General features: G+C 40.3%; 1 protein-coding gene and 1 pseudogene across 4 annotated transcripts in view; both read left to right on the top strand.

Annotated features, from left to right (window-relative positions):
* The window catches only part of SASH1 (SAM and SH3 domain containing 1), a 266,274-nt gene that overhangs the window by 187,718 nt on the left and 54,705 nt on the right, over positions 1 to 23,851 (top strand). For all 4 annotated transcript variants that reach the window (XM_060114659.1, XM_060114657.1, XM_060114660.1 and 1 more), the window contains exons 7-8: positions 1,190 to 1,302; positions 16,358 to 16,459. In XM_060114659.1, the coding sequence (XP_059970642.1) occupies positions 1,190 to 1,302; positions 16,358 to 16,459 (215 nt within the window). The remainder of the gene's footprint in view (positions 1 to 1,189; positions 1,303 to 16,357; positions 16,460 to 23,851) is intronic.
* On the top strand, positions 2,531 to 4,625 carry LOC132500385 (lanosterol 14-alpha demethylase-like; annotated as a pseudogene).

Raw genomic sequence — 23,851 nt, 5'->3', positions numbered from 1 at the left:
CAAAATGGACACAGTGTGTGTCAGTGGCACACCTGGGTTCCTTGGCAGCCATCAGTGGGCTTACTTAAGTTGTCCTGCTCTGAGAGAGTTCTTCTTAAGCATTCCCAGTCTTTCATTTTGAGACACACCCTTATCACTTATGATTCACAGTAAACCTTGGATTCTAACAAAGTCTTCTTTAGAAAGAAAGAAAAGGTGAAAGAGAGAGAAAGGGATGGAGGGAGGAAGCCAACAGTTGACCGGCTCACGTGGATTTCTTTCTTTTTTTTTTTTTTTTTTTTTTTGCGGTACGCAGGCCTCTCCCGTTGCGGAGCACAGGCTCTGGACACGCAGGCTCAGTGGCCATGGCTCATGGGCCCAGCCACTCCGCGGCATGTGGGATCTTCCCGGACCGGGGCACGCACCCATGTCCCCTGCATCGGCAGGCAGACTCTCAACCACTGCACCACCGGGGAAGCCCCCTGCCTTCAGTTCTGAGCTAGAAGTTGAGTTCCCCTCACAGTTTGGAAACATATTTATGAGGGTGATACTTTCAGATACGTGCATAGATAGTACCTTCCTTCTAATGATCTCCAGATGTTTCACACCTGAGATTATATTTATTTGCACATGTCCCCTGAGGAACAACAGTCAAATAGATGAGTAGGGATCTAGGCTTTCCCCAGGATGCAGGTTTTGTCCTGCAGCAGACTCTGTGACCTTCAAGTTCTCTGTCGTGAAAGAGGGTTTCCTCTCCCTCCTCTGCAAAAACATCTTCTTGTTCATGTTTGAAATGGAAGGACGCGGAGAACCTTCAGCCGAAGGAGCCTTGGAGTGCTTGTTCGCTCTAGCCAGGTCTGTAAATCAGGTCCCTGCCTCACCTGTCACTCCAGACGCCCCGTCCGCCTTCTTCCAGAACTCCTCCACTAGACCCTCCATCACAAAAGCTCTGATCATTTTGAAGGATTTGTTTCCATGGTCACATCCATTTGCTCTTGGAGCTTGTTTCCAAGTGAGATAGGCTCACTGGCTTCCTACAAAGCAGCCCATTCCTGGTCCTGTGGCTCCATCAGTAACAGCGCTAGACGGTGCGCCTGAATTACATCCTTCTGTAGTCCTAGATGACAAGCCTTCAAGACTGGCATCCTGTTTTATCTTTTTTTATTTTCTTCTTCAACTGTTCCTGTTGTTTTTCTTCTTCGATCTCTAGGAGAAGATGTGGGTTATGTTGCAAGTGAGATAACAATGAGTGATGAGGAACGGATTCAGCTGATGATGATGGTCAAGGAAAAGATGATCACCATTGAAGAAGCACTTGCTAGGGTAAGAGCGCAGATGTTTGGTTTTCATTTGTGAGCCCTTGACCTCCTGGCATTGAAAAATGTTGGGGGATTGCTACAGACTGAATGCCTCCACCCCAACCCCCCGCCCCCCCCCCCCAATTCATATATTAAATCCTAATGCCCAAGTCATGTTATTTTGGAGGTGAGGCCTTTGGGAAGTGATTAGATCATGAGGGTGGAGCCCTTATGAATGGGGTGAGTGACCACGTAAAAGAGACCCCAGTGAGCTCCTTTACCCCCCTCCGCTGCGTGAGGACACGTGCTTTCTGTGAACCAGGAAGTGGGTCCTCACCAGACACTAAATCTGCTGGCACCTTGATCTTGGACTTCCCAGCCTCCAGAACTGTGAGAAATTTCTGTTGTTTATAAGCCACCCGGTCTATCGTGGTTGGTTATAGCAGCTCAAACAGACTAGGACAGGGACATCAAAGGGTATAGGAATATACTGATAAGATTGATAATGATAAATTACTAAATAACCACCAGAGAAATAGTAAATACAACCATTATAAGCATTAGTTCTATAAGATGCCTTCAACAAACTAAACTTTGACTAACCTCAAAGTCAAGCTTTATCTGTAAACCTTAAACTTTTGCTTACTTTCATTTCTGAGTAGGTATTACAGTTTATTGTGTCATATTTTTTTGCTCTGAGTTAAATTAAGCACTGAAAGAAGCCTAATTAACCTTTAGGACACCGGAGTAGCGTTTGTGATAGCAAGATAGCAGTTCTTAAGAGATCTCCTGCTTTGTTGTTGCCCAGCTAACTGGCTGGTTAATTCTTGGATTCTGACTTTGAATACTTGGTTCGGGATGGTGTAGACAAGTCATAAATTAGGCAGGTTTAGAATTTTCAAGTCACTAAGGAATCATTGGATGAGTTATGACTTTACCATTAAGCAGAATCTTGAAGGTCTGAAACCTTGAAACAGTGCCAGACATACTTTAGTTTAGTATACCTGACTCTAAACCTCAATAGTTAAAAAAAAAAAAAAAAAAAAAAAAAAGTTTAATTTGTTGCTGACACAATGCTGGAAAAAAACAAGTGCTTGAGGGGAGTGGGAGGTGGGACCTGTAGTAGGAGACCTGAGGGCCAAGGTCCCCACCAGATGCCCATCTGCCAGCTTCTCTCGCTCTGTTGGTTCGGAGAAGCAGAGGTGATCTTGCCTCCAGCGTCTCTGGGGGACTGAAGCAGTGCCCGGGCAACGATGGAGCAGGGAACAGGTGGCTGTGTCTTGTCCATGCTCCTGACCACCTACGCCTGCTCTTCACCCTCAGTCTGGTCTCCCTGCTCCACCGTGCCTTCGGCCACCCCGTCTAGCTGCCAGCTAGGGCAAAAAGGCCACCAGACATCTCTCCAGTGCCATTCCTTGAGCATGTCATAGCACTTGAAAAAAGTCCAGCTGAATTCCTAGAAAATGCATATGAGAAACACGGACCTGTATTAATTTTACCGTGGTAGGCAAGATGTTTACTTATGTTCTGGTGAGTGCTGCTGCTACATTGCTGTTTTTAATTGTAAATTTGAAGATCTAAATGCAGAAGATGTCTGCAGGCATCTGACACCGTCTGTGTTTGGAAAGGGAGTTGCATAGGATGTATCTAACCCAGTTTTCCTGGGGCAGACGAAGATGTTAAAAGTGTCCTTAACATAGTCAACTTGAGGTAGCACGTTTCTATAATTGAAAAAGAAACAAAGGAATACTTTCAAAGTTGGGGAGAAAAAAAATTTGTTTGATGCTCTTTCTGAGCTGATAATTTTAACAGCTAGCCATTGTTTACATGGAAAGGAAATCAGAAGTCAACTCTATGAAAAGGTGGCACAGCTGTATGCAGGTTGGATGGAGGTTTTAGCCATGGAGTCTGTCTGTTGCCAGGCTGGCTGCCTTTGCCTAATTTTAGGATGGAGCTCATCAAGACATCAATAATATTTTCTATAAGGCAATCCAGAAACACAGAAAGAAAATATTGATGACATTTCCAAACTTTATTAGATTCTGCACACAAAGGTGGGTGTCCTTTGACAGATGATGAAGTAACAGGGAAGCTTGTTGGTCTGCTCTTGTCAGGGCAACATACATCCTTGGCTACTAGTATCTGGATGGGCTTCCTTTTAGCCAGAGATAAAACACTTCAAGAAAAATGAAGGATCTCCCTCCTTTAACTTATGATCAGCTCAAGTATCTAAAATTTATTTGATTGCTATATAAAAGAAACATTAAGAGTTAGACCTTCTGTAATGACCATGATAAGAATGGTCCTTCAGGGCATCAGGCATGTGTTTCTCCCACTGTCAGTCAGAGTCTAAAAGACCCATAGGTATTTAATGCTTTCATGTTACTAAAGAATTATTATAATCTGTTTCAGGTGGCTGTCTAATTCTGTTTTATAAGACATTCTACCAGAGGTTAAAACATTTGCATTTTGAAATTTTTATGTGTTTTTCCATTCAGCATAGCTAAGGAGGAACTTGGAAAATAATGTTAATTAGCTACTCCACTGCACTTTTTGTATTTGAATTTTCTAAAGTTATGCTCCTTCAACAGTTTATTTACATAAGCTAGCTAGTAAATATTTGTGGTGTTCAGGGCACTGACTTGCACAGCCCTTGGGGCACATGGAGTGCAATTCAGAGTTCGTTAGGCACTAATGTACTTTGATATATATTTCAAAGATTCAAACATTTTTTTTTTACCATAAGTTCACATGCTGCCATTTAGACACAATTAGCGTACTGTGATCATTTGACCATTGTTCAGATAACGTTGCATAGCCTACTGCTCTCCTTTTACAGTGTGAGAAATTCAGTTCTGAAGACTGTGTGTGCAAGATGTTGATGTGGTCCCTGTAAGAAATACTAGGGTTGGTCTTGATTTACCAAGAAGATGTAATATTTTCTTTTTCTTTGACTTGTTAGGCATACAATAATTTCTGTCCTGATTTGTTATACATCGTATTTTTGCAACATTAATGAATTTAAATGAATTAATTGGAAAGTTTTGGGGAAAAATAAAGACCCGTATAGAATGTCTAGATTTTAATCCTGATAGGACAACCAGCATCAGGAGAGAAGTTTGCCTATGTGTCATTTGGAGCTGAGTGTATCCCCCAATGCGTCGTTGTATTTGGGGAAATTTTGCCTATGTTCAAATTAATACAACTTGGTCCACTCTGCTTTGTTTATATGACTTTGATCTCACTGCTGAGTATTTTCCCCCTGTGAAGTATACAGCTATGATTCACATTCCTGAAAACCCAGTTGTCAATACAAAGATGAAAATGAAAAAGGCCGCAAGGAACTAATATGTGAAACACCACTGTCAGCTGCAAAAGCATTTGAAGAGAATGAAGTTTACAAGATAACTCTGTGTACACAGTGTGTAATTTAAAAAGACAGCAGCTTAGACCCGGAGGAAGATGGAGGAAGAGTAAGACGCGGAAATCACCTTCCTCCCCACAGATACATCAGAAATTCATCTACACGTGGAACAACTCCTACAGAACACCTACTGAACGCTGACAGAAGACCTCAGACCCCCCAAAAGGCAAGAAACTCCCCACATACCTGGGTAGGGCAAAAGAAAAAAAGAAGAAGAAACAGAGACAATAGGATAGGGACGGGACCTGCACCAGTGGGAGGGAGCCGTGAAGGAGGAAAGGTTTCCACACACTAGAAGCCCCTTCGCGGGCGGAGACTGCAGGTGGCGGAGGGGGAAAGCTTCGGAGTAGCGGAGGAGAGCGCAAAAACAGGGGTGCGGAGGGCAAAGCGGAGAGATTCCGGCACAGAGGACCGGTGCCCTCAGGCACACACCAGCCCGAGAGGCTTGTCTGCTTGGCCGCCGGGGCGGGCGGGGCTGGGAGCTGAGGCTCGGGTTTCGGCTTTCAGTCGGAGCGCAGGGAGAGGACTGGGGCTGGCGGCAGGAAGAGAGCCTGAAGGGGTTAGTGCACCATGGCTAGCCCGGAGGGAGTCCGGGGAAAGGGTCTGGAGCTGCCGAAGAGGCAAGAGACTTTCTTCCCTTTTGTTTCCTGGTGCGCGAGGAGAGGGCATTAAGAGGGCTGCTTGGGGAAGCGCCGGAGACAGGCGCGAGCCGCGGGTAAGGCGCGGACCTCGGAGACGGGCGTGGGCCGCCGCCGCCGCCGCCGCCGCCGCCGCCGCGGGGCCTGTGTGCGAGCGCGGGTCACTGTCCGCCCCGCCTTCCGGGGGGCCTGTGCACCCCGCCACTGCCGGGATCCCGGGACCCGGGGATGGCTTTCCCGGGAAAGCGCACGGAGCGCCTCGGTCTGGTGCAACGTCATGCCGGCCTCTGCTGCCGCAGGCCCGCCCCACACTGCGCGCCCCTCCCTCCCCTCTGCCTGAGTGAGCCAGAGCCCCCGAATGAGCGGCTCCTTTAAACCCGTCCTGTCTGAGCGAAGAATGGACGCCCTCCGACGACCTACGCGCAGAGGCGGGGCCAGGTCCAAGGCTGAGACCCGGGAGCTGTGAGAGCAGAGAAGAGACAGGGAAATCTCTCTGTGCAGCCTCGGAGGCAGCGGATTAAAGCTCCACGGTCCATTTGATGTGCCCTGCGTCTGTGGAGTGCATGAATGGACAGCGAATCATCCCAAATTGAGGAAGTGGACTTTGAGGACAAGATTTAAGACTTTCCCCCCTTTTCCTCTTTTTACAACGAAGTATCCCAAATTAAGGAGGTGGACTTAGAGAGCAAGATTTCAGACTTCTCACCCTTTTCCTCTTTTTACAACGAATTATCCCAAATTGAGGAGGTGGACTTGGAGAGCAAGATTTTTGATTTTTCCCCCTGCTCTCTTTTTGTGAATGTGTATGTGTAATCTTCTGTGTAAGATTCTCTCTGTATAACTTTGCTTCCACCTTATGTCCCAGGGTTCTATCGGTCCGTTTTTTTTTTTCAATAATTACTTTTTAATTTTAATAACGCTACTATATTTCATACTTTATTCTATTTTACTTTACCTGCTCTTTCTTTTTTTCCTACCTTCCCTTCCTCCCTCCCTCCCTCCGCTCCTCCTTTCCTTCTTTCTTTTTCTTTCCTCCCTCCCTCCCTCCCACCCTTCTTCTTTCCACTTTCTTTTTATTTCCTTCCTCCCTCCTGTCTTTCTTTCTTTCTTTCCTTCCTCCCTCCCTCCCTTCTTCCATTCACTCTTCCTTTTGCTTTCATTCCTCCCTCCCTCCCTCCTTTCTTTCCTTCTTTCTTTCCATCCTTCCTCCCTCCCTCCCTCCTTTCTTTCTTTCTTCCATCCTTCCTTCCTTTCTTCCCTTCTTCCTTTCTTTCCCTCTCTCTTTCTTTCTTCTACTAATTCTTTCTTTCTACTTTTTCTCCCTGTTATTCTGAGCCGGGTGGATGAAAGGCTCTTGGTGCTGCAGCCAGGAGTCAGTGCTGTGCCTCTGAAGTGGGAGAGCCAACTTCAGGACACGGGTCCACAAGAGACCTCCCAGCTCCACATAATATCAAGCAGCGAAAATCTCCCAGAGATCTCCATCTCAACACCAGCACCCAGCTTCAGTCAACGACCAGCAAGCTACAGTGCTGGTCACCCTATGCCAAACAACTAGCAAGGCAGGAACACAACCCCACCCATTAGCAGAGAGGCTACCTAAAAACATAATAAGGCCATAGGCACCCCAAAACACACCACCAGACGTGGACCTGTCCACCAGAAAGACAAGATCCAGCCTCAACCACAAGAACACAGGCAGTAGTCCCCCCCACCAGGAAGCCTACACAACCTACTGAAACAACCTTAGCCACTGGGGACAGACACCAAAAACAACGGGAACTACGAATCTGCAGCCTGCAAAAAGGAGACCCCAAACACAGTAACATAAGCAAAATGAGAAGACAGAAAAACACACAGCAGGTGAAGGAGCAAGATAAAAACCTACAAGACCTAACAAATGAAGAGGTAATAGGCAGTCTACCTGAAAAAGAATTCAGAATAATGATAGTAAAGCTGATCCAAGATTCTATTTCCAAGATCCATAATCTTGCAAATAGAATAGACAAAATGCAAGAAACAGTTAACAAGGGCCTAGAAGAACTAAAGATGAATCAAGCATCGATTAAAAACACAATAAATGAAATGAAAAATACTCTAGATGGGATCAATAGCAGAATAACTGAGGCAGAAGAACGGATAAGTGAGGTGGAAGATAAAATAGTGGAAATAACTGCTGCAGAGCAAAATAAAGAAAAAAGAATGAAAAGAACAGAGGACAGTCTTAGAGACCTCTGGGACAACATTAAACGCACCAACATTCGAATTATAGGGGTTCCAGAAGAAGAAGAGAAAAAGAAAGGGACTGAGAAAATATTTGAAGAGATTATAGTTGAAAACTTCCCTAATATGGGAAAGGAAATAGTTAATCAAGTCCAGGAGGCACAGAGAGTCCCATACAGAATAAATCCAAGGAGAAATACGCCAAGACACATATTAATCAAACTGTCAAAAATTAAACACAAAGAAATCATATTAAAAACAGCAAGGCAAAAACAACAAATAACACACAAGGGAATCCCCATCAGGTTAACAGCTGATCTCTCAGCAGAAACTCTACAAGCCAGAAGGGAGTGGCAGGACATAATTAAAGTGATGAAGGAGAGAAACCTGCAACCAAGATTACTCTACCCAGCAAGGATCTCATTCAGATTTGATGGAGAAATTAAAACGTTTACAGACAAGCAAAAGCTGAGAGAGTTCAGCACCACCAAACCAGCTTTACAACAAATGCTAAAGGAACTTCTCTAGGCAAGAAACACAACAGAAGGAATATACCTACAATAACAAACCCAAAGCAATTAAGGAAATGGGAATAGGAACATACATATCAATAATTACCTTAAATGTAAATGGACTAAATGCTCCCACCAAAAGACACAGAGTGGCTGAATGGATACAAAAACAAGACCCATATATATGCTGTCTACAAGAGACCCACTTCAGACCTAGAGACACATACAGATTGAAAGTAAGGGGATGGAAAAAGATATTCCATGCAAATGGAAATCAAAAGAAAGCTGGAGTAGCAGTTCTTATATCAGACAAAATAGACTTTAAAATAAAGACTATTAGAAGAGACAAAGAAGGACACTACATAACGATAAAGGGATCGATCCAAGAAGAAGATATAACAATTGTAAATATTTATGCACCCAACATAGGAGCACCTCAATACATAAGGCAAATACTAACAGCCATAAAAGGAGAAATCGACAGTAACACAATCATAGTAGGGGACTTTAACACCCCACTTTCACCAATGGACAGATCATCCAAAATGAAAATAAATAAGGAAACACAAGCTTTAAATGATACATTAAACAAGATGGACTTAGTTGATATTTATAGGACATTCCATCCAAAAACAACAGAATACACATTTTTCTCAAGTGCTCATGGAACATTCTCCAGGATAGATCATATCTTGGGTCACAAATCAAGCCTTGGTAAATTTAAGAAAATTGAAATTGTATCAAGTATCTTTTCCGACCACAATGCTATGAGACTAGACATCAATTACAGGAAAACATCTGTAAAAAATACAAACACATGGAGGCTAAACAATACGCTACTCAATAACGAAGTGATCACTGAAGAAATCAAAGAGGAAATTAAAAAATACCTAGAAACAAATGACAATGGAGACACGACGACCCAAAACCTATGGGACGCAGCAAAAGCAGTTCTAAGGGGGAAGTTTATAGCAATACAATCCCACCTTAAGAAACAGGAAACTTTTCGAGTAAACAACCTGACCCTGCACCTAAAGCAATTAGAGAAAGAAGAACAAAAAACCCCCAAAGTTAGCAGAAGGAAAGAAATCATAAAGATCAGATCAGAAATAAATGAAAAAGAAATGAAGGAAACGATAGCAAAGATCAACCAAACTAAAAGCTGGTTCTTTGAGAAGATAAACAAAATTGACAAACCATTAGCCAGACTCATCAAGAAAAGAAGGGAGAAGACTCAAATCAATAGAATTAGAAATGAAAAAGGAGAAGTAACAACTGACACTGCAGAAATACAAAAAATCATGAGAGATTACTATAAGCAACTCTATGCCAATAAAATGGACAACCTGGAAGAAATGGACAAATTCTTAGAAATGCACAACCTGCCAAGACTGACTCAGGAAGAAATAGAAAATATGAATAGACCAATCACAAGCACTGAAATTGAAACTGTGATTAAAAATCTTCCATCAAACAAAAGCCCAGGACCAGATGGCTTCACAGGCGAATTCTATCAAACATTTAGAGAGGAGCTAACACCCATCCGTCTCAAACTCTTCCAAACAATATCAGAGGAAGGAACACTCCCAAACTCATTCTACGAGGCCACCATCACCTTGATACCAAAACCAGGCAAGGATGTCACAAAGAAAGAAAACTACAGGCCAATATCACTGATGAACATAGATGCAAAAATCCTCAACAAAATACTAGCAAACAGAATCCAAGAGCACATTAAAAGGATCATACACCATGATCAAGTGGGGTTTATTCCAGGATGCAAGGATTCTTCAATATACGCAAATCAATCAATGTGATACACCATATTAACAAGTTGAAGGAGAAAAACCATATGATCATCTCAATAGATGCAGAGAAAGCTTTCGACAAACTTCAGCACCCATTTATGATAAAAACCCTGCAGAAAGTAGGCATAGAGGGAACTTTCCTCAACATAATAAAGGTCATATATGACAAACCCACAGCCAACATCATCCTCAATGGTGAAAAACTGAAACCATTTCCACTAAGATCAGGAACACGACAAGGCTGCCCACTCTCACCACTCTTATTCAACCTAGTTTTGGAAGTTTTAGCCACAGCAATCAGAGAAGAAAAGGAAATAAAAGGAATCCAAATTGGAAAAGAAGAAGTAAAGCTGTCACTGTTTGCAGATGACATGATACTATACATAGAGAATCCTAAAGATGCTACCGAAAAACTACTAGAGCTAATCAATGAATTTGGTAAAGTAGCAGGATACAAAATTAATGTACAGAAATCTCTGGCATTCCTGTACACTAATGATGAAAATCTGAAAATGAAATCAAGAAAACACTCCCATTTACCATTGCAACAAAAAGAATAAAATATCTAGGAATAGACCTACCTAAGGAGACAAAAGACCTGTATGCAGAAAATTATAAGACACTTATGAAAGAAATTAAAGATGATACAAATAGATGGAGAGATATACCATGCTCCTGGATTGGAAGACTCAATATTGTGAAAATGACTCTACTACCCAAAGCAATCTACAGATTCAATGCAATCCCTATCAAACTACCACTGGCATTTTTCACAGAACTAGAACAAAAAATTTCAAAATTTGTTTGGAAAAACAAAAGACCCCGAATAGCCAAAGCAATCTTGAGAACGAAAAACGGAGCTGGAGGAATCAGGCTCCCTGACTTCAGACTATACTACAAAGCTACAGTAATTAAGACAGTGTGGTACTGGCATAAAAACAGAAAGATAGATCAGTGGATCAGGATAGAAAGCCCAGAGATAAACCCACGCACATATGGTCAACTTATCTTTGATAAAGGAGGCAGGAATGTACAGTGGAGAAAGGACAGCCTCTTCAATAAGTGGTGCTGGGAAAACTGGACAGGGACGTGTAAAAGTTTGAGATTAGATCATTCCCTAACACCATACACAAAAATAAGCGCAAAATGGATTAAAGACTTAAATGTAAGGCCAGAAACTATCAAACTCTTAGAGGAAAACATAGGTAGAACACTCTATGACATAAATCACAGCAAGATCCTTTTGGACCCACCTCCTAGAGAAATGGAAATAAAAACAAAGATAAACAAATGGGACCTAATGAAACTTCAAAGCTTTTGCACAGCAAAGGAAACCATAAACAAGACGAAAAGACAACCCTCAGAATGGGAGAAAATATTTGCAAATGAAGCAACTGACAAAGGATTAATCTCCAAAATTTATAAGCAGCTCATGCAGCTCAATAGCAAAAAAACAAACAACCCAATCCAAAAATGGGCAGAAGACCTAAATAGGCATTTCTCCAAAGAAGATATACAGACTGCCAACAAACACATGAAAGAATGCTCAACATCATTAATCATTAGAGAAATGCAAATCAAAACTACAATGAGATATCATCTCACACCAGTCAGAATGGCCATCATCAAGAAATCTAGAAACAATAAATGCTGGAGAGGGTGTGGAGAAAAGGGAACACTCTTGCACTGCTGGTGGGAATGTGAATTGGTACAGCCACTATGGAGAACAGTATGGAGGTTCCTTTAAAAACTACAAATAGAACTACCATATGACCCAGCAATCCCACTACTAGGCATATACCCTGAGAAAACCATAATTCAAAAAGAGACACGTACCAAAATGTTCATTGCCGCTCTTTTCACAATAGCCTGGAGCTGGAAACAACCTAAGTGTCCATCATCGGATGAATGGATAAAGAAGATGTGGCACATATATACAATGGAATATTACTCAGCCATAAAAAGAAACGAAACTGAGCTATTTGTAATGAGGTGGATAGACCTAGAGTCTGTCATACAGAGTGAAGTAAGTCAGAAAGAGAAAGACAAATACCGTATGATATCACATATATATGGAATATAAGAAAAAAAAATGTCATGAAGAACCTAGGGGTAAAACGGGAATAAAGACACAGACCTACTTGAGAATGGACTTGAGGATATGGGGAGGGGGAAGGGTAAGCTGTGATAAAGCGAAAGAGAGGCATGGACATATACACACTACCAAACGTAAGGTAGATAGATAGTGGGAAGCAACCACAGAGCACAGGGAGATCAGCTCGGTGCTTTGTGACCGCCTGGAGGGGTGGGATGGGGAGGGTGGGAGGGAGGGAGATGCATGAGGGAAGGGATGTGGGAACAGATGTATATGTATGACTGATTCACTTTGTTATAAAGCAGAAACTAATAAAAAAAAGAAAAAAAAAGTGAAAAAAAAGACAGCAGCTTAACTTATGATTTTTATATTTTATTAACTGAATAGTTCCATCAAATCTAATGGCACTTCAAACATTTTCTAATGGTTTTATGATGGTTACTTACTCTGTATGCTTTAAGGAGTCCAGCACACTGGTTAAAACAATCGTTTAGGGGGATCTAGAGTATTAGCGTATTCTAGACAACATAATTTACAGGTGCTAATTTTAAGACTGTTCATAGCTCTTGGTGAGTAAATTCAGGGTATTCAAATGTTGGACTAGTTCTGCAAGGTATAGAAAGCCCATGAGACACTTGGAAGCTGCAGGTTATTAACTTATCTGGGTAATTTATGTGGTTTATGTGAGATTGGGAGGGTAAGGAATAAACTCACTTTTAAAGCTTTGCATAAAGGAGAACACTATTGTTTTGGTATGATGGCGCTCAGCCATGATGGAGCTGTGTTGTTGAAAAATATGTCCTTTGACATTTTAACTGGAGGCAGTGTCTAAGGAAATTGAGAGAGATTTGTGACCATGATTTAATAATCAGGTTCCCTAAAAAATAATGTATCAATATTGATACTAAATACTTGCTCATGTAATATGATCTAATTACTAAATATTATGTATTTATCCACCTGATAAATATGTGTTGGGCTCCACAAGGTCATATCTGTGTGGAAGTCCAAAATAAAGTCCTTGTGGGATTTGAAAAAAAAAAAAAACTTGATGTTTGTCACTGGCTTGACTGATGTTTTGGCATAGTGAACTTTTCTTATTGCCAGCTGTCTTACATCAGGTTCCCTAGAAGCAGAGCCTGAGATGTGGATTCTTGTGCACATGATTTATTGAAGAAAAGCTTTCACAAGAAACCTGTAAGTGAGAGAGGGAAGCAGGAGAGGCAGAGGAAGAAACTGGACGGAGATGTGATTTCAGGAGAAGTCTAGTCTCAGCCTCAGCCTGATCCCACAGGGAAGGGTGGGGAGCTCTGGAAGGTGAATTGCACTGTAGAGTTTGTCCTGCCAGAGAAAAAGAGGCTGAAAGCCTCTTTGGGGAGGAGGAAACAGCCTTCTAGGCATCTGTGGGGAGATAGCACCTGTCAACCACGGATAATTCTCCTGAGAAGGGTATATAGATGTGAGTCCATATCTACAGTAATTGGGAAATCGGAGAACAGTCTTTTAAAGGGAGTCTGGGCATCTGGTATACCAGAGCACAAGATTATGAGCTGAGAACCTATATAAATTATTTCCTCGTAGCAGGTATTGTGCATCAATCATAGGAATGTGGACAGCTAGAGAGGCTCATGGAGAGAGTCCATAGGAGAGCAACAAAGTGATTGAGGGTTTTTTTAAATAGGTCTCTTGGGCTGGAATCGGAAAGGATTTATCTCAGAAAAGAACTTTTTCACTGTCTTCAAGTATATGAAGGGATATTAGACAGTACATCTTTAGGATGTACCGCACAGTGTTTTGTTTTCATCTCTACTGAGGAGAGCATAAAAGAAAATGAATGAAAATCGCAGCTGGAGGGGATTTAGATTAAATATAATAGAAATGTTCTTTATAATAAATGCTCTTAGAAATGGAAACATTTTAGAATCTCTCTCCATAAAGGTCCTTAAGATAGAATAAGCATTAACCTACTACAGATGGTCATTCCTCTAAGAATCATGTCATAGACTTCAAGTGTGAGAAAACTATGAGACTAGGGAAAATAAGACGTGAAGGTAGACAGATGGACAGACAGACTGACACCCACACCCACACTTTAAAGTGTCATTATTTTAAAACTTCCAGAATTAAACTAAAACTCTATCAATTTGCTTTAAAATACACAAGTTTCTTAAATGAACATGATCAGTTGTCTTTGGGAGCAGAGTGGGATACACAAATGTGATTATATAAACAATAACCAGTTTTTTTTCATTGTAAAATGCACTTTAAAAAATTGTTAGAGATCCTGGTTTTCTTTTCTTTTAATTAAGAAATTAAAAAACAAGGTAAATTTGGATAGAGCACAAATCTGAGTCTTTATCAGAAGAAGCACACGGGGAATTCCCTGGCAGTCCAGTGGTTAGGACTCCGTGCTCTCACTGCTGAGGGCCCGGGTTCAATCCCTGGTCTGGGAACTAAGATCCCACAAGCTGCGCAGCCAATAAATAAATAAATGAATTTTTTTTAAAAAGAAGAAGAAGCACATGTACTCTTAGGCACCAACGTAAACGATGGAAATGGACAGATAACAAAAGAAAAATATTAAGTCTGTTTACGATTGACTAGTGAGGAATTTGTTTTGTTTTCCTAAAGATGAAGATTTTATTTAGTGCTTCCTAGAAAGTAGAGCAGAGACCCCGAGAAAACAAATGATAACACCCTTTTTCAGAGGCAGCTATTTCGATCATACAGGAAGAATAATGCACTTCAGAAACCAATATATCTAGAAAGGAAGAGCATTCTAATATGTCTCTTAAATATATTATAGAGATTAGAACAATATTAATCCCCCTAATATACTAGAAAGATTAAAATAATATTGGGCTTCCCTGGTGGCACAGTGGTTGAGAGTCCGCCTGCCGATGCAGGGGATGCGGGTTCGTGCCCCGGTCCAGGAAGATCCCACATGCCGCGGAGCGGCTGGGCCCGTGAGCCATGGCCGCTGAGCCTGCGCGTCCGGAGCCTGTGCTCTGCAATGGGAGAGGCCACAACAGTGAGAGGCCCGCGTACCACAAAAAATAAATAAATAAATAATATTAAGCACCTGCATAGCAAAAGTTCAAATACCTGAAATTGATGTGAACTTTGAGCTCTTTTATCTGAAACCACAAGGGTGATAATAATACCATCATAAAAAGTCTGTTGCATGGGTACAGTATACTAAGAGCTTTGCTGCATTATCTTACTTTATTCTGGTAATAGTCCTGTGATATAGTTTATTGTCATCCCGTTTTCCAGGTGAAGGAACTGAGGCACAGAGGGGTTAAGTAATTTGCCCAAGGGCTTCCAGTTATTGGGGAGCCTTACCTGTTAATCAGTACTGTCTGCCTCCCCCTCGTCCATTTCCTGTCACAAGTATGCACAGAAAAGAACTTCATAGTAGAAATAATGCTTTGGAAAGTTGCTTTTCCCTAGAGGAGTGGCATTGCCATGTCCACACAGCTCCAGTGGAAAAGGACGGTCCTGGCACCATCTCCTGGGCTGTCAGGTCAGATTGTATCTGCTTTTTGGTGTCTTGATTCATGGAACGTGATTTGATCGATGTCTTAACTTCATACCTAAAAACTGTTTTATAACAGAATTTTAATGCTGGGACAACTTATTTGTATTACACACAGAGTTAAATTTTTACATATTTTATGAAAACACACCTGGAACTTCTCACATTGGCCGTTCTGAAAGATCTTTCATCTAATTCTGCTATGTTAAATTTGTTAATTTTCTATAATATTTCATTTTGTCCTTCTGTGTTTTTCAAAAAGTAGAAACCTAGTTTTTAAGCCCAAACTTTAAATGTCTCTGAACATATTCTAGATATCTAACTACTATTTTCCTCTCATCCATAGGATCCCCAATAAATCCCATAACATTTGTTAGTTGATAACATTGAACTGGTAACATGAGGCAGTCTAGAACAAAACAAGCAAGCGATTTTTAAAAATCAGTTTCAGGCTTCCACCTCTGTTTTACTAAAATGTCCTTAGTCTACACATTTTGTCTTCCACAAAGAGAGGTAATCCGAAGGTCAAACTACAGGCAATTTCTGTTATTGAACTTATAATTGAACTGAGAAAGGTGTTTTGATGTTGGAAGATGTTGGAGAAGGAAAATCAAGGTTCTTTTTGGAACAGAACACAAAGAGTCCGTTGTGTCTCTTGGTTTGACTTAGATGAAAACCTGCAGGGGAGGACGTGTTTCTCCTTTCATTTGGGTGACCCTTGTCTTTGGCTGGCACTTGATCACCAACAGTGGTGCGAAGAAGGTGCCCAAAGGATTCATTCTGCTGCTTGGTAGACAGCCTTGGCCATCATTTCCATTTCAATCTTCCATTTTCTCTTGTTGCAGCTCAAGGAGTATGAGGCCCAGCACCGGCAGTCAGCTGCCTTGGACCCTGCTGACTGGCCAGACGGTTCTTACCCACCGTTTGATGGCTCATCAAACTGCAATGTAAGTTTGCTGTCTCTCTGAGCATCGTAACCACTCCTACTGAAAAGGGACAGCCTACACAATTTCAGCCTTTAGACTTCTTTTTGCAGTCGCCACCTCCCACCTGGATCTGGAAAGAGGTGTCTCCTCTGACGTGTTATTCTTTTCTTTACCTGGTAGCTGGGACAGCGCTATTCATGCTGTTTTTTTTTTTTTTTTTTAATTGAAGTAAAGTAGACACAACTTAAATTTTACCATTGTAAGCATTTTAAGTGTTCAATTCAGTGACATTAAGTACATACACTTTGCTGTACAACCATCTTCACAACCCACTTCCTGAACTTTTCCATCATCTGAAACAGATATTCCATAACCATTAAACAATAACTCTCCATTCTCTCCTCACCTTCCCCAACTCCTGGCAACCACACTTTGCTTCTTGTCTCTGAATTTGACGAGTCCAGGTACTTTATATAAGTAAAATCATACAATATTTTTCCTTCTGTGTCTGGTTTATTTCACTTAGCACCATGTTTTCAAGACTCGTCCACATTACAGCTATACTAGAACTTCATTCCTTTTTATGGATGAACAATATTCCACTGCACATATATACCACATTTTGTTTAATTATTCACCTGTTGATAGACACTTGGGTGTTTCTCCCTTTTGGCTATTGTGAATATTGCTGTTATGAACATTGGTAAACAAGTGTCTGTTTGAATCCTTGCTGTCAAATCCTTTCCGTATATACGTAGGAGTAGAATTTCTGGATTATACGGTAATTCTATGTTTAACTTTTTTTTTTTTTTTTATGTTTAACTTTTTGAGGAGCTGCTCTACTGTTTTCCACAGTGGCTATACCATTTTACATTCCTGACAGCTGCGTGCAAGTTCCAATTTCTCTGCTTCCTCACTGACACTTGTGATTTTCCCATTTTTGATACGTCATCCTAATGGGTATAAAATGATATCATTGTGGTTTAGATTTGATTTCTCTAGTGTCTAATGATGTTTGGCATCTTTTTATGTGCTTGGCCATTTTTATACATTCCTCAGAGAAGTGTTGATTCAAGTTATTTGCCCATTGTTGAATTGGATTTTTTGTTCTGTTGTTGGTTGTTGAGTTCTTTTTAGAGTCTGGATATTAATCCTGTATCAGGTACATGACTTGTAAATATTTTCTTGCATTCTATGAGTTGCCTTTTTACTCTCTTGATAGTGTCCTTTGAGGCAGGAAAGTTTTTAATTTTGAAGTCCAATTTACATTCATTTTTGGTGTCATAACTAAGAAATCATTGCCGTATCCATTGTCGTGAAGATTTTCTCCTATATTTTCTTTTAAGAGTTTATAGTTTTAGCTTTTAAGTTTAGGTCTATGACCCATTTTAAGTTAATGTTTGTATATAATATAACATATGGGTCCAACCTCATTCTTTTGTGGGTAGATACCTTGTTTTCCCAGAACCACTTGTTGAAAAGACTGTCCTTTCCCCCACTGAATGGTCTTAGCACCCTTTTTGAAAATTAATTGACCATATATGTGAGGGTTTATTTCTGGGCTCTCTTATTTTATTTCTTTGGTTTATATGTCTTTCCTTTGCAGGCATCATACTGTTTTGATTAAGATAGCTTTATAGTAAGGTTTGAAATTGGGAGGTGTGAGCCCTCCAACTTGGTTCTTCTTTTTCAGATAGTTTTAGCTATTAAGGTCCCTTGAGATTCCATACGAATTTTAGGATGGGTTTTTCTATTTCTGTGAAAAGTGCCATGAGATTTTGATAGGGATTTTATTGGACCTGTAGATTGATTTGGGTAGTATTGTCATCTTAACATGAAGTCTTCCAATCTGTGAACACAGCTATTCTTCCATTTGTTTATGTCTTCTTGAATTTCTTTCAGCATTGTTTTGTAGTTTTCAGTGTACAAGTCTTGTCTCCTTGGTTAAGTTTAATTTTAAGTTTTTTATTCTTTTTGATGCTATTATAAAATGAAATTGTTTACTTAATTTCCTTTTTGAATTTTTTATTGCCAGTATATAAAGATGGAACTGATTTTCCTGTGTTGATTTTGTATCCTGAAACTTTGCTGAATTTCTTTATTATCTCTAACAGATGTGTGTGGGTGTGGGTGTGGGTGTGTGTAAAATCTTTAGCATTTTCTACATATAAGACCATGTCACCTGTGAATAGAGGCAATTTTTCTTTTTCTTTTCCAGTTTTGATGCCTTTTATTATTCGTGCTATTTTAATGTGACCCAAACATTGCTTCTCAGGAGTTCCACCAAGATCATAGGAATTAGAATTCCAGAGTTTCAAATAGACATTCCAGGTGCTATCATCAAACTGCATGGAGTGAGAATGGAGGGAGTTAACCTTTTTCATCTATTATGCAATTTTTTTTTTTTTTTTGGTTTTCAAGATTTTGTTTATTTGAGTAGTTTGTAGCTACTATGCAGTTGTTTTGTTTGTTAGGTCCTCTCTTCCTTAAAGTCTGGAAGCAACTCTACCTCCATTTCTTTAGACTTTTGTTTCCTCTTGTCAGTGCTCCATACAGCCAGTCATCTTTCCAAAACATGCCTCCCTTCTTACATTCGTGTGTTTCAGAAAAGCCTGATGGTTTTCCAGTTTTACAAGATAAATTCAAACTTCTTGGCACACTCAAGACCCTCTGTGATCTGGCCCTAATCAATTTCTCTCCTCGCATCTGTCACCCCTTGCTCCTGTAGGTCTCCACTCCATCCGCATTGGACCCTGAATGCCTTACTGATCACACTTTGTATTTTCACACTCTCTGCTTTAATTTGTGCATTTCCTCTACCTAAAATGTCTTCCTGCAAATTTTTCCAGGTAAAAATCTATGCATCTTTCAAGGTGAAGTCCAACTGCCACCTCCTCTGAAACTTTAGCATCCTCAAGTGTATTTTTATAGCTTCCTGTTCTGTGCTTTGTTAAACGAGTTTGCTACATGAAACCTAACAGTTATCCTGGAGTATCAGAATTCATTGTATATATTTCAACCTCCATGGAAATTGTGAGCTCCTTGAGCAAGAAAGGCAGCTGTATTATCTTTGTGTCTCCAATGAGTGCCTAACTCAGTGTTCAGCTCATGGAGCCTGCTTGAGAAATATTTAGTGAACAAACTTGTATTTGAATGGTCATCCTTCCTGGCTGCTTTAAGAGCATGTTTTATGTCTTGAGACTATGGACTCAGTCTTTACACTTCTTTGCATCTAAGTAACAAATGATGGCATATCGTTAGTAAATATAACCCTCCCACTACCTTCTTGTCCCTGGTTTTCTGAATCCAACACCAGATTCCATTGCAGCTAAAACAAACAAACAAATAAACAAAAAAACCAAAGGATTATTAATTTGAAAGCTCTGCTTGGTTTGCCTTTGTGTGGAGGGGGCTGAGACGTTACCATTTATAATAATAAATGTGTCATATGCTAGCCAGCAGCATGTCCTGGGACTATGAGGCAATCAAAGGAACCATGTCCATGGTTTTCACTGTGCCTTTTGGGGTCTCTTATTCCCTAGTTCTAACATAATATAAATGTAAATCATGAATCCAAAGAATCATGAGGAATAAATACCATAACTCAGGACTGATGTGATTCAAACCCAGCTCGGGGGGAGAACACATAGCCTCAGTTGTCCATAGTGGGTCTTTTAGTGTCCGTCTCACTGGATACTGTCCTGATTAATAGCATCTGAGTCAAGGGAGAGGTTACAAGACTATCCATTCAGAGAAACAGGCCTGTAGTAAAACCTCACATACTTAGATGGTAAGGAGAGAGGCTTATCTCATTTAGGAAAAAGTTACTATAAATAGAGTACTGTAGGCATTTTGAACAAGCTGCTAAGAAAGTATTATATTAAGTATTGGTTTGTTGAACCCCTTTCAGAGGGTAAATCACAACCATCACCTTGATATCAGCTGACAATGAAATGGGTACTTCTTAAAAGTTGGGCGTTTGTTCTCTTGAGCATTTCTTTGTTCATTTAGGAGGCATCTGTGGAGCCTCTGCAGAGCGCTTGCTATGTACTAGGCTTCACGCTAGGTATCCAGGTTACAAAGGTGAAGGAGAGAGAGAGGCCCTGCCCCAGTGGAGTTTACCCTGCAGTGCAGAGGTTAAAATTAGCCTCACACGTGCTCACACAGACTCGCGCACCTGGTTACATTATTAACTCCTTACAAACTGTTTCTTCATAGACGGCTCAAAAATAAACTCAGCCTTTCCTAGTTGGAGGGAGGGCCAGGAGTACAATATGCTCCTTCCACTTCCAGCACAATTTCCCAGAAGCTCTAGAATGACTTGTCTTTTTGCTGAAAGATGTAGGTGAAGACAGTCTAGTCAGCAGTGGAGAGAGTTTTGTGAAGAAAGGCTGTTTACTCTGTGTGTTTTGCTAGCTGCCTTTGTGCAAACAACCCACACCCATGTTCAGTCACGCTGTTCATTACTACATGGTAATGAACCGTTGGCACCGAAGTTTGCTTGTACTTGACTGTGATCCCGATGTACGTGACACTTGCCCTTCCTACCCTGACTTTAGTCCGTCCCATGTTTCCTGGAGACTCAGCAAGAAACTCCATCCAAAATATTCTTTCTTACTGATGCTCCATTTGCCTACTAGCAGGGTAATTAATTTCAGATAATTCCCACTGTGTCCTGCTCCAGCTGCCTTGGGTTCGGTGCTTTGATTATCTTTTGTGCAAGGGCCAGGGCTTTTCAGCTTTCTATCGATTCTTTTCTATACTGAGATGCAAATAGCCCACTGGCCATAGTGGGGAATGCCCAGGCCATGAAAGTTGCAGAGATCATAAGGCCTTTGTCACCAGACCTCAATGCCTATATTGATGCCTGTCGTGCTTTAGGGTTTCATTTGCATTGATTCATAGGCTTCCCCCACCCCCAGAACTGGCATTCGATAATTGCATGTTGCTTCACAATAAATCCATATTCACATTCTTAGTTTCCAAGAGTATAAAGTACTAAAGATAGTTACCAGGGGAAGTGAAAAATAGCTTTCTCTTTGCCAGAGGGGAATCTGTTCTCTGCTGTTTTTCATTAATAACAAACTTCTGTTGTGAGTGTTAGAGTTTTTAAAAAGAATTTCTGGTTGCGTACTTAACTGGATTCCTTGTTAAACATCTGAACGTTTATTTTAATATTTTTCATTTTATTTTAGTAACTTTTGTTTTCCTTCGCCTCCTGCGGGGGAAAGGTTGTAAGAGTTCTCATTTTAAGCTTTCAGCTTTGTGCATTGAGGTTCAGTTTACCTTCTGATTAAGAAAATGTTTAAAGAAATTGTGCTCTCTGTCTTACTGGGGTTTAAAGTTTTTTTACTCAAGGCGTACATTTTAGTAAATCATAGTTTTTGTTTTTACAAAAATGGTAGGTAAGAGTTGGTGATCTGTACCTGAAATACTTCCAGTGACCTCTCTTTCCGAAAAATGTCAAATTGTAAATTATTTGATTATGATGCTATTCAAATTATTTTTTTAATATATAATATATAAAGAAATATTAAAGCAACAACAAGGACAGTAAAGCACCAGAGCTCTTAGAGTCCATTGCAGACATCTATTTGGTCGCGTTCAATTGTTTCACTTCATACAAACTGTGTTCCAAAAAAAGTTGGAATTTTGTTTCTGTATCTGGAGCTCCTTACCAGGGTGAAGCAATTATGGTGAAATGTTTTGTGAAGTGAATTATTTTGTAAATCAAGTCATCGTTTCATAATTGATCACTTTTACATTTGGGGAAATTTAGAGTTGGGAAATATTTGTGCAAAGAGTGCTATGTTATCACTGTGGTGTTATAATAATACCTTACACCCATATGTGCATCTCTGCATAACCTTTAATTCCAATTCTGAATATAGCTTTGCCACTAACCTGGGGAGTCATGTGGTTGAACTGTGTCCAGATTTGGGGTAACAAAGACACAACATCAAGTGGTCATTTCTTCCACTTTTTACAAAATACTATTTTAAGTGTTTCCCTGATTGAGGACTTTCAAGGTCGCAACTAAAATATCCCCATATTGTTGGCATGATGCAAGACTCTTAAATCTTTTGGGGGCTTTCTAAAATTATAAACCATAAACTTGGCCCTCACCAGGAGATGTTTTTTACTGAGGCTTTTCAGAGTCATTTCACCTACCTCAATTACAGCCATTGTCTTCCAGCCAGAAGATTCAGGTCTGTTGTTTTGGAAGAAGAGGTTGCTATAGTCTTAGTCTAATCCAGAACTTTCTAAAAGATAGTGTGCTGAAGGCCAGGAGAGCATTCCACAAAGTTACTTTTTTAGTGGTTCTTGGGGTGAATGGCCTAATTTCTATTACGGCCAAAGAAAAGGTGGACAATTTAATCATTTAATACAGAATGTGGTCAGAGAACAGAGCTCATGCTCATGGGGTGTTCCTTTCAGGGCAGAACGATGCTTCTGCTTGTCCAAGAGACGTCTGTAAATGCAAGGTGCTCTTTGTAGAGTCCAGGACTCTGGGTTGAACCAGATTTTTTAAAACTTGGCTATTCTTAAATATAATTAATAAAGTGAAAAGAATTCTTATTTTGAATAGGTTTCTTTTACTAGGGTGAACTTCTAGACAATGCCTATAAGTTAAAACTTATCAGATGTTTTATTTTTATATTGCAAAGGTGTTAAAGGAAGATAGAAACCAATAGTATTAGCTTGGTTGTTTGCGGAAATCTGATTCCCAAACAACATTGTCATTTTTTTAATGACAATACATTATGGATGTACAGAATTGTCTTCCACCTATAGATAGTACCAGCAATTTTTTAAAAATAAGATTTTCATATTTTAGCTGATTTTGAGTAAATAGTTATTGGATGCATAAACTATGTGAAGATTCACATAGACCTTAGTATTAAAGTTGACATTATAGGTCCAGTAAAGGTATCTTTATGTAAATGGTTGACCTTCTTTCTACTGTCTTTCTGCTCTTATATTATTGGTTTTATAAGGAAATTTAAGAGAGAATAGATTCCAAGCATAAAAATAACTTACATTACTGAATGTAAGTTACTGTTTGCTTTTAATCATGTTGATATGTTTTCTTTGAATCTCTCTTCCTAAAGGATTTTTTTTCGTAACAACATATGGGTTTCAGCTGAAAAGGGTTCTCACTGGCAAGGTAAGTTTTGATTTGTGGCTAGAAAATGGTTCTGCTTGTTGTAGCTTTAATTCTTATACTAGCTAGGCTTAAATACAACATGGTTGGATGTGTGCTTTGGCTCTTTATTTCTTGAACAGAGGAAGAGCTTTACTCAACTCATTTGACTTCTAATTTGACCAGGAGAAAGAGCAGAAGTATGGCCTAGCGGTAATTTGCCAGAGGGCTTTTTTACCCTGTTTGCTTGGGCTAGCATGTTCATGCCA

Source organism: Mesoplodon densirostris, chromosome 12, assembly GCF_025265405.1.
Source record: "Mesoplodon densirostris isolate mMesDen1 chromosome 12, mMesDen1 primary haplotype, whole genome shotgun sequence".
Taxonomy (NCBI): domain Eukaryota; kingdom Metazoa; phylum Chordata; class Mammalia; order Artiodactyla; family Ziphiidae; genus Mesoplodon; species Mesoplodon densirostris.
Note: the sequence above shows the minus strand (reverse complement) of the source record. Positions and strands in the feature narration are given on the sequence as shown.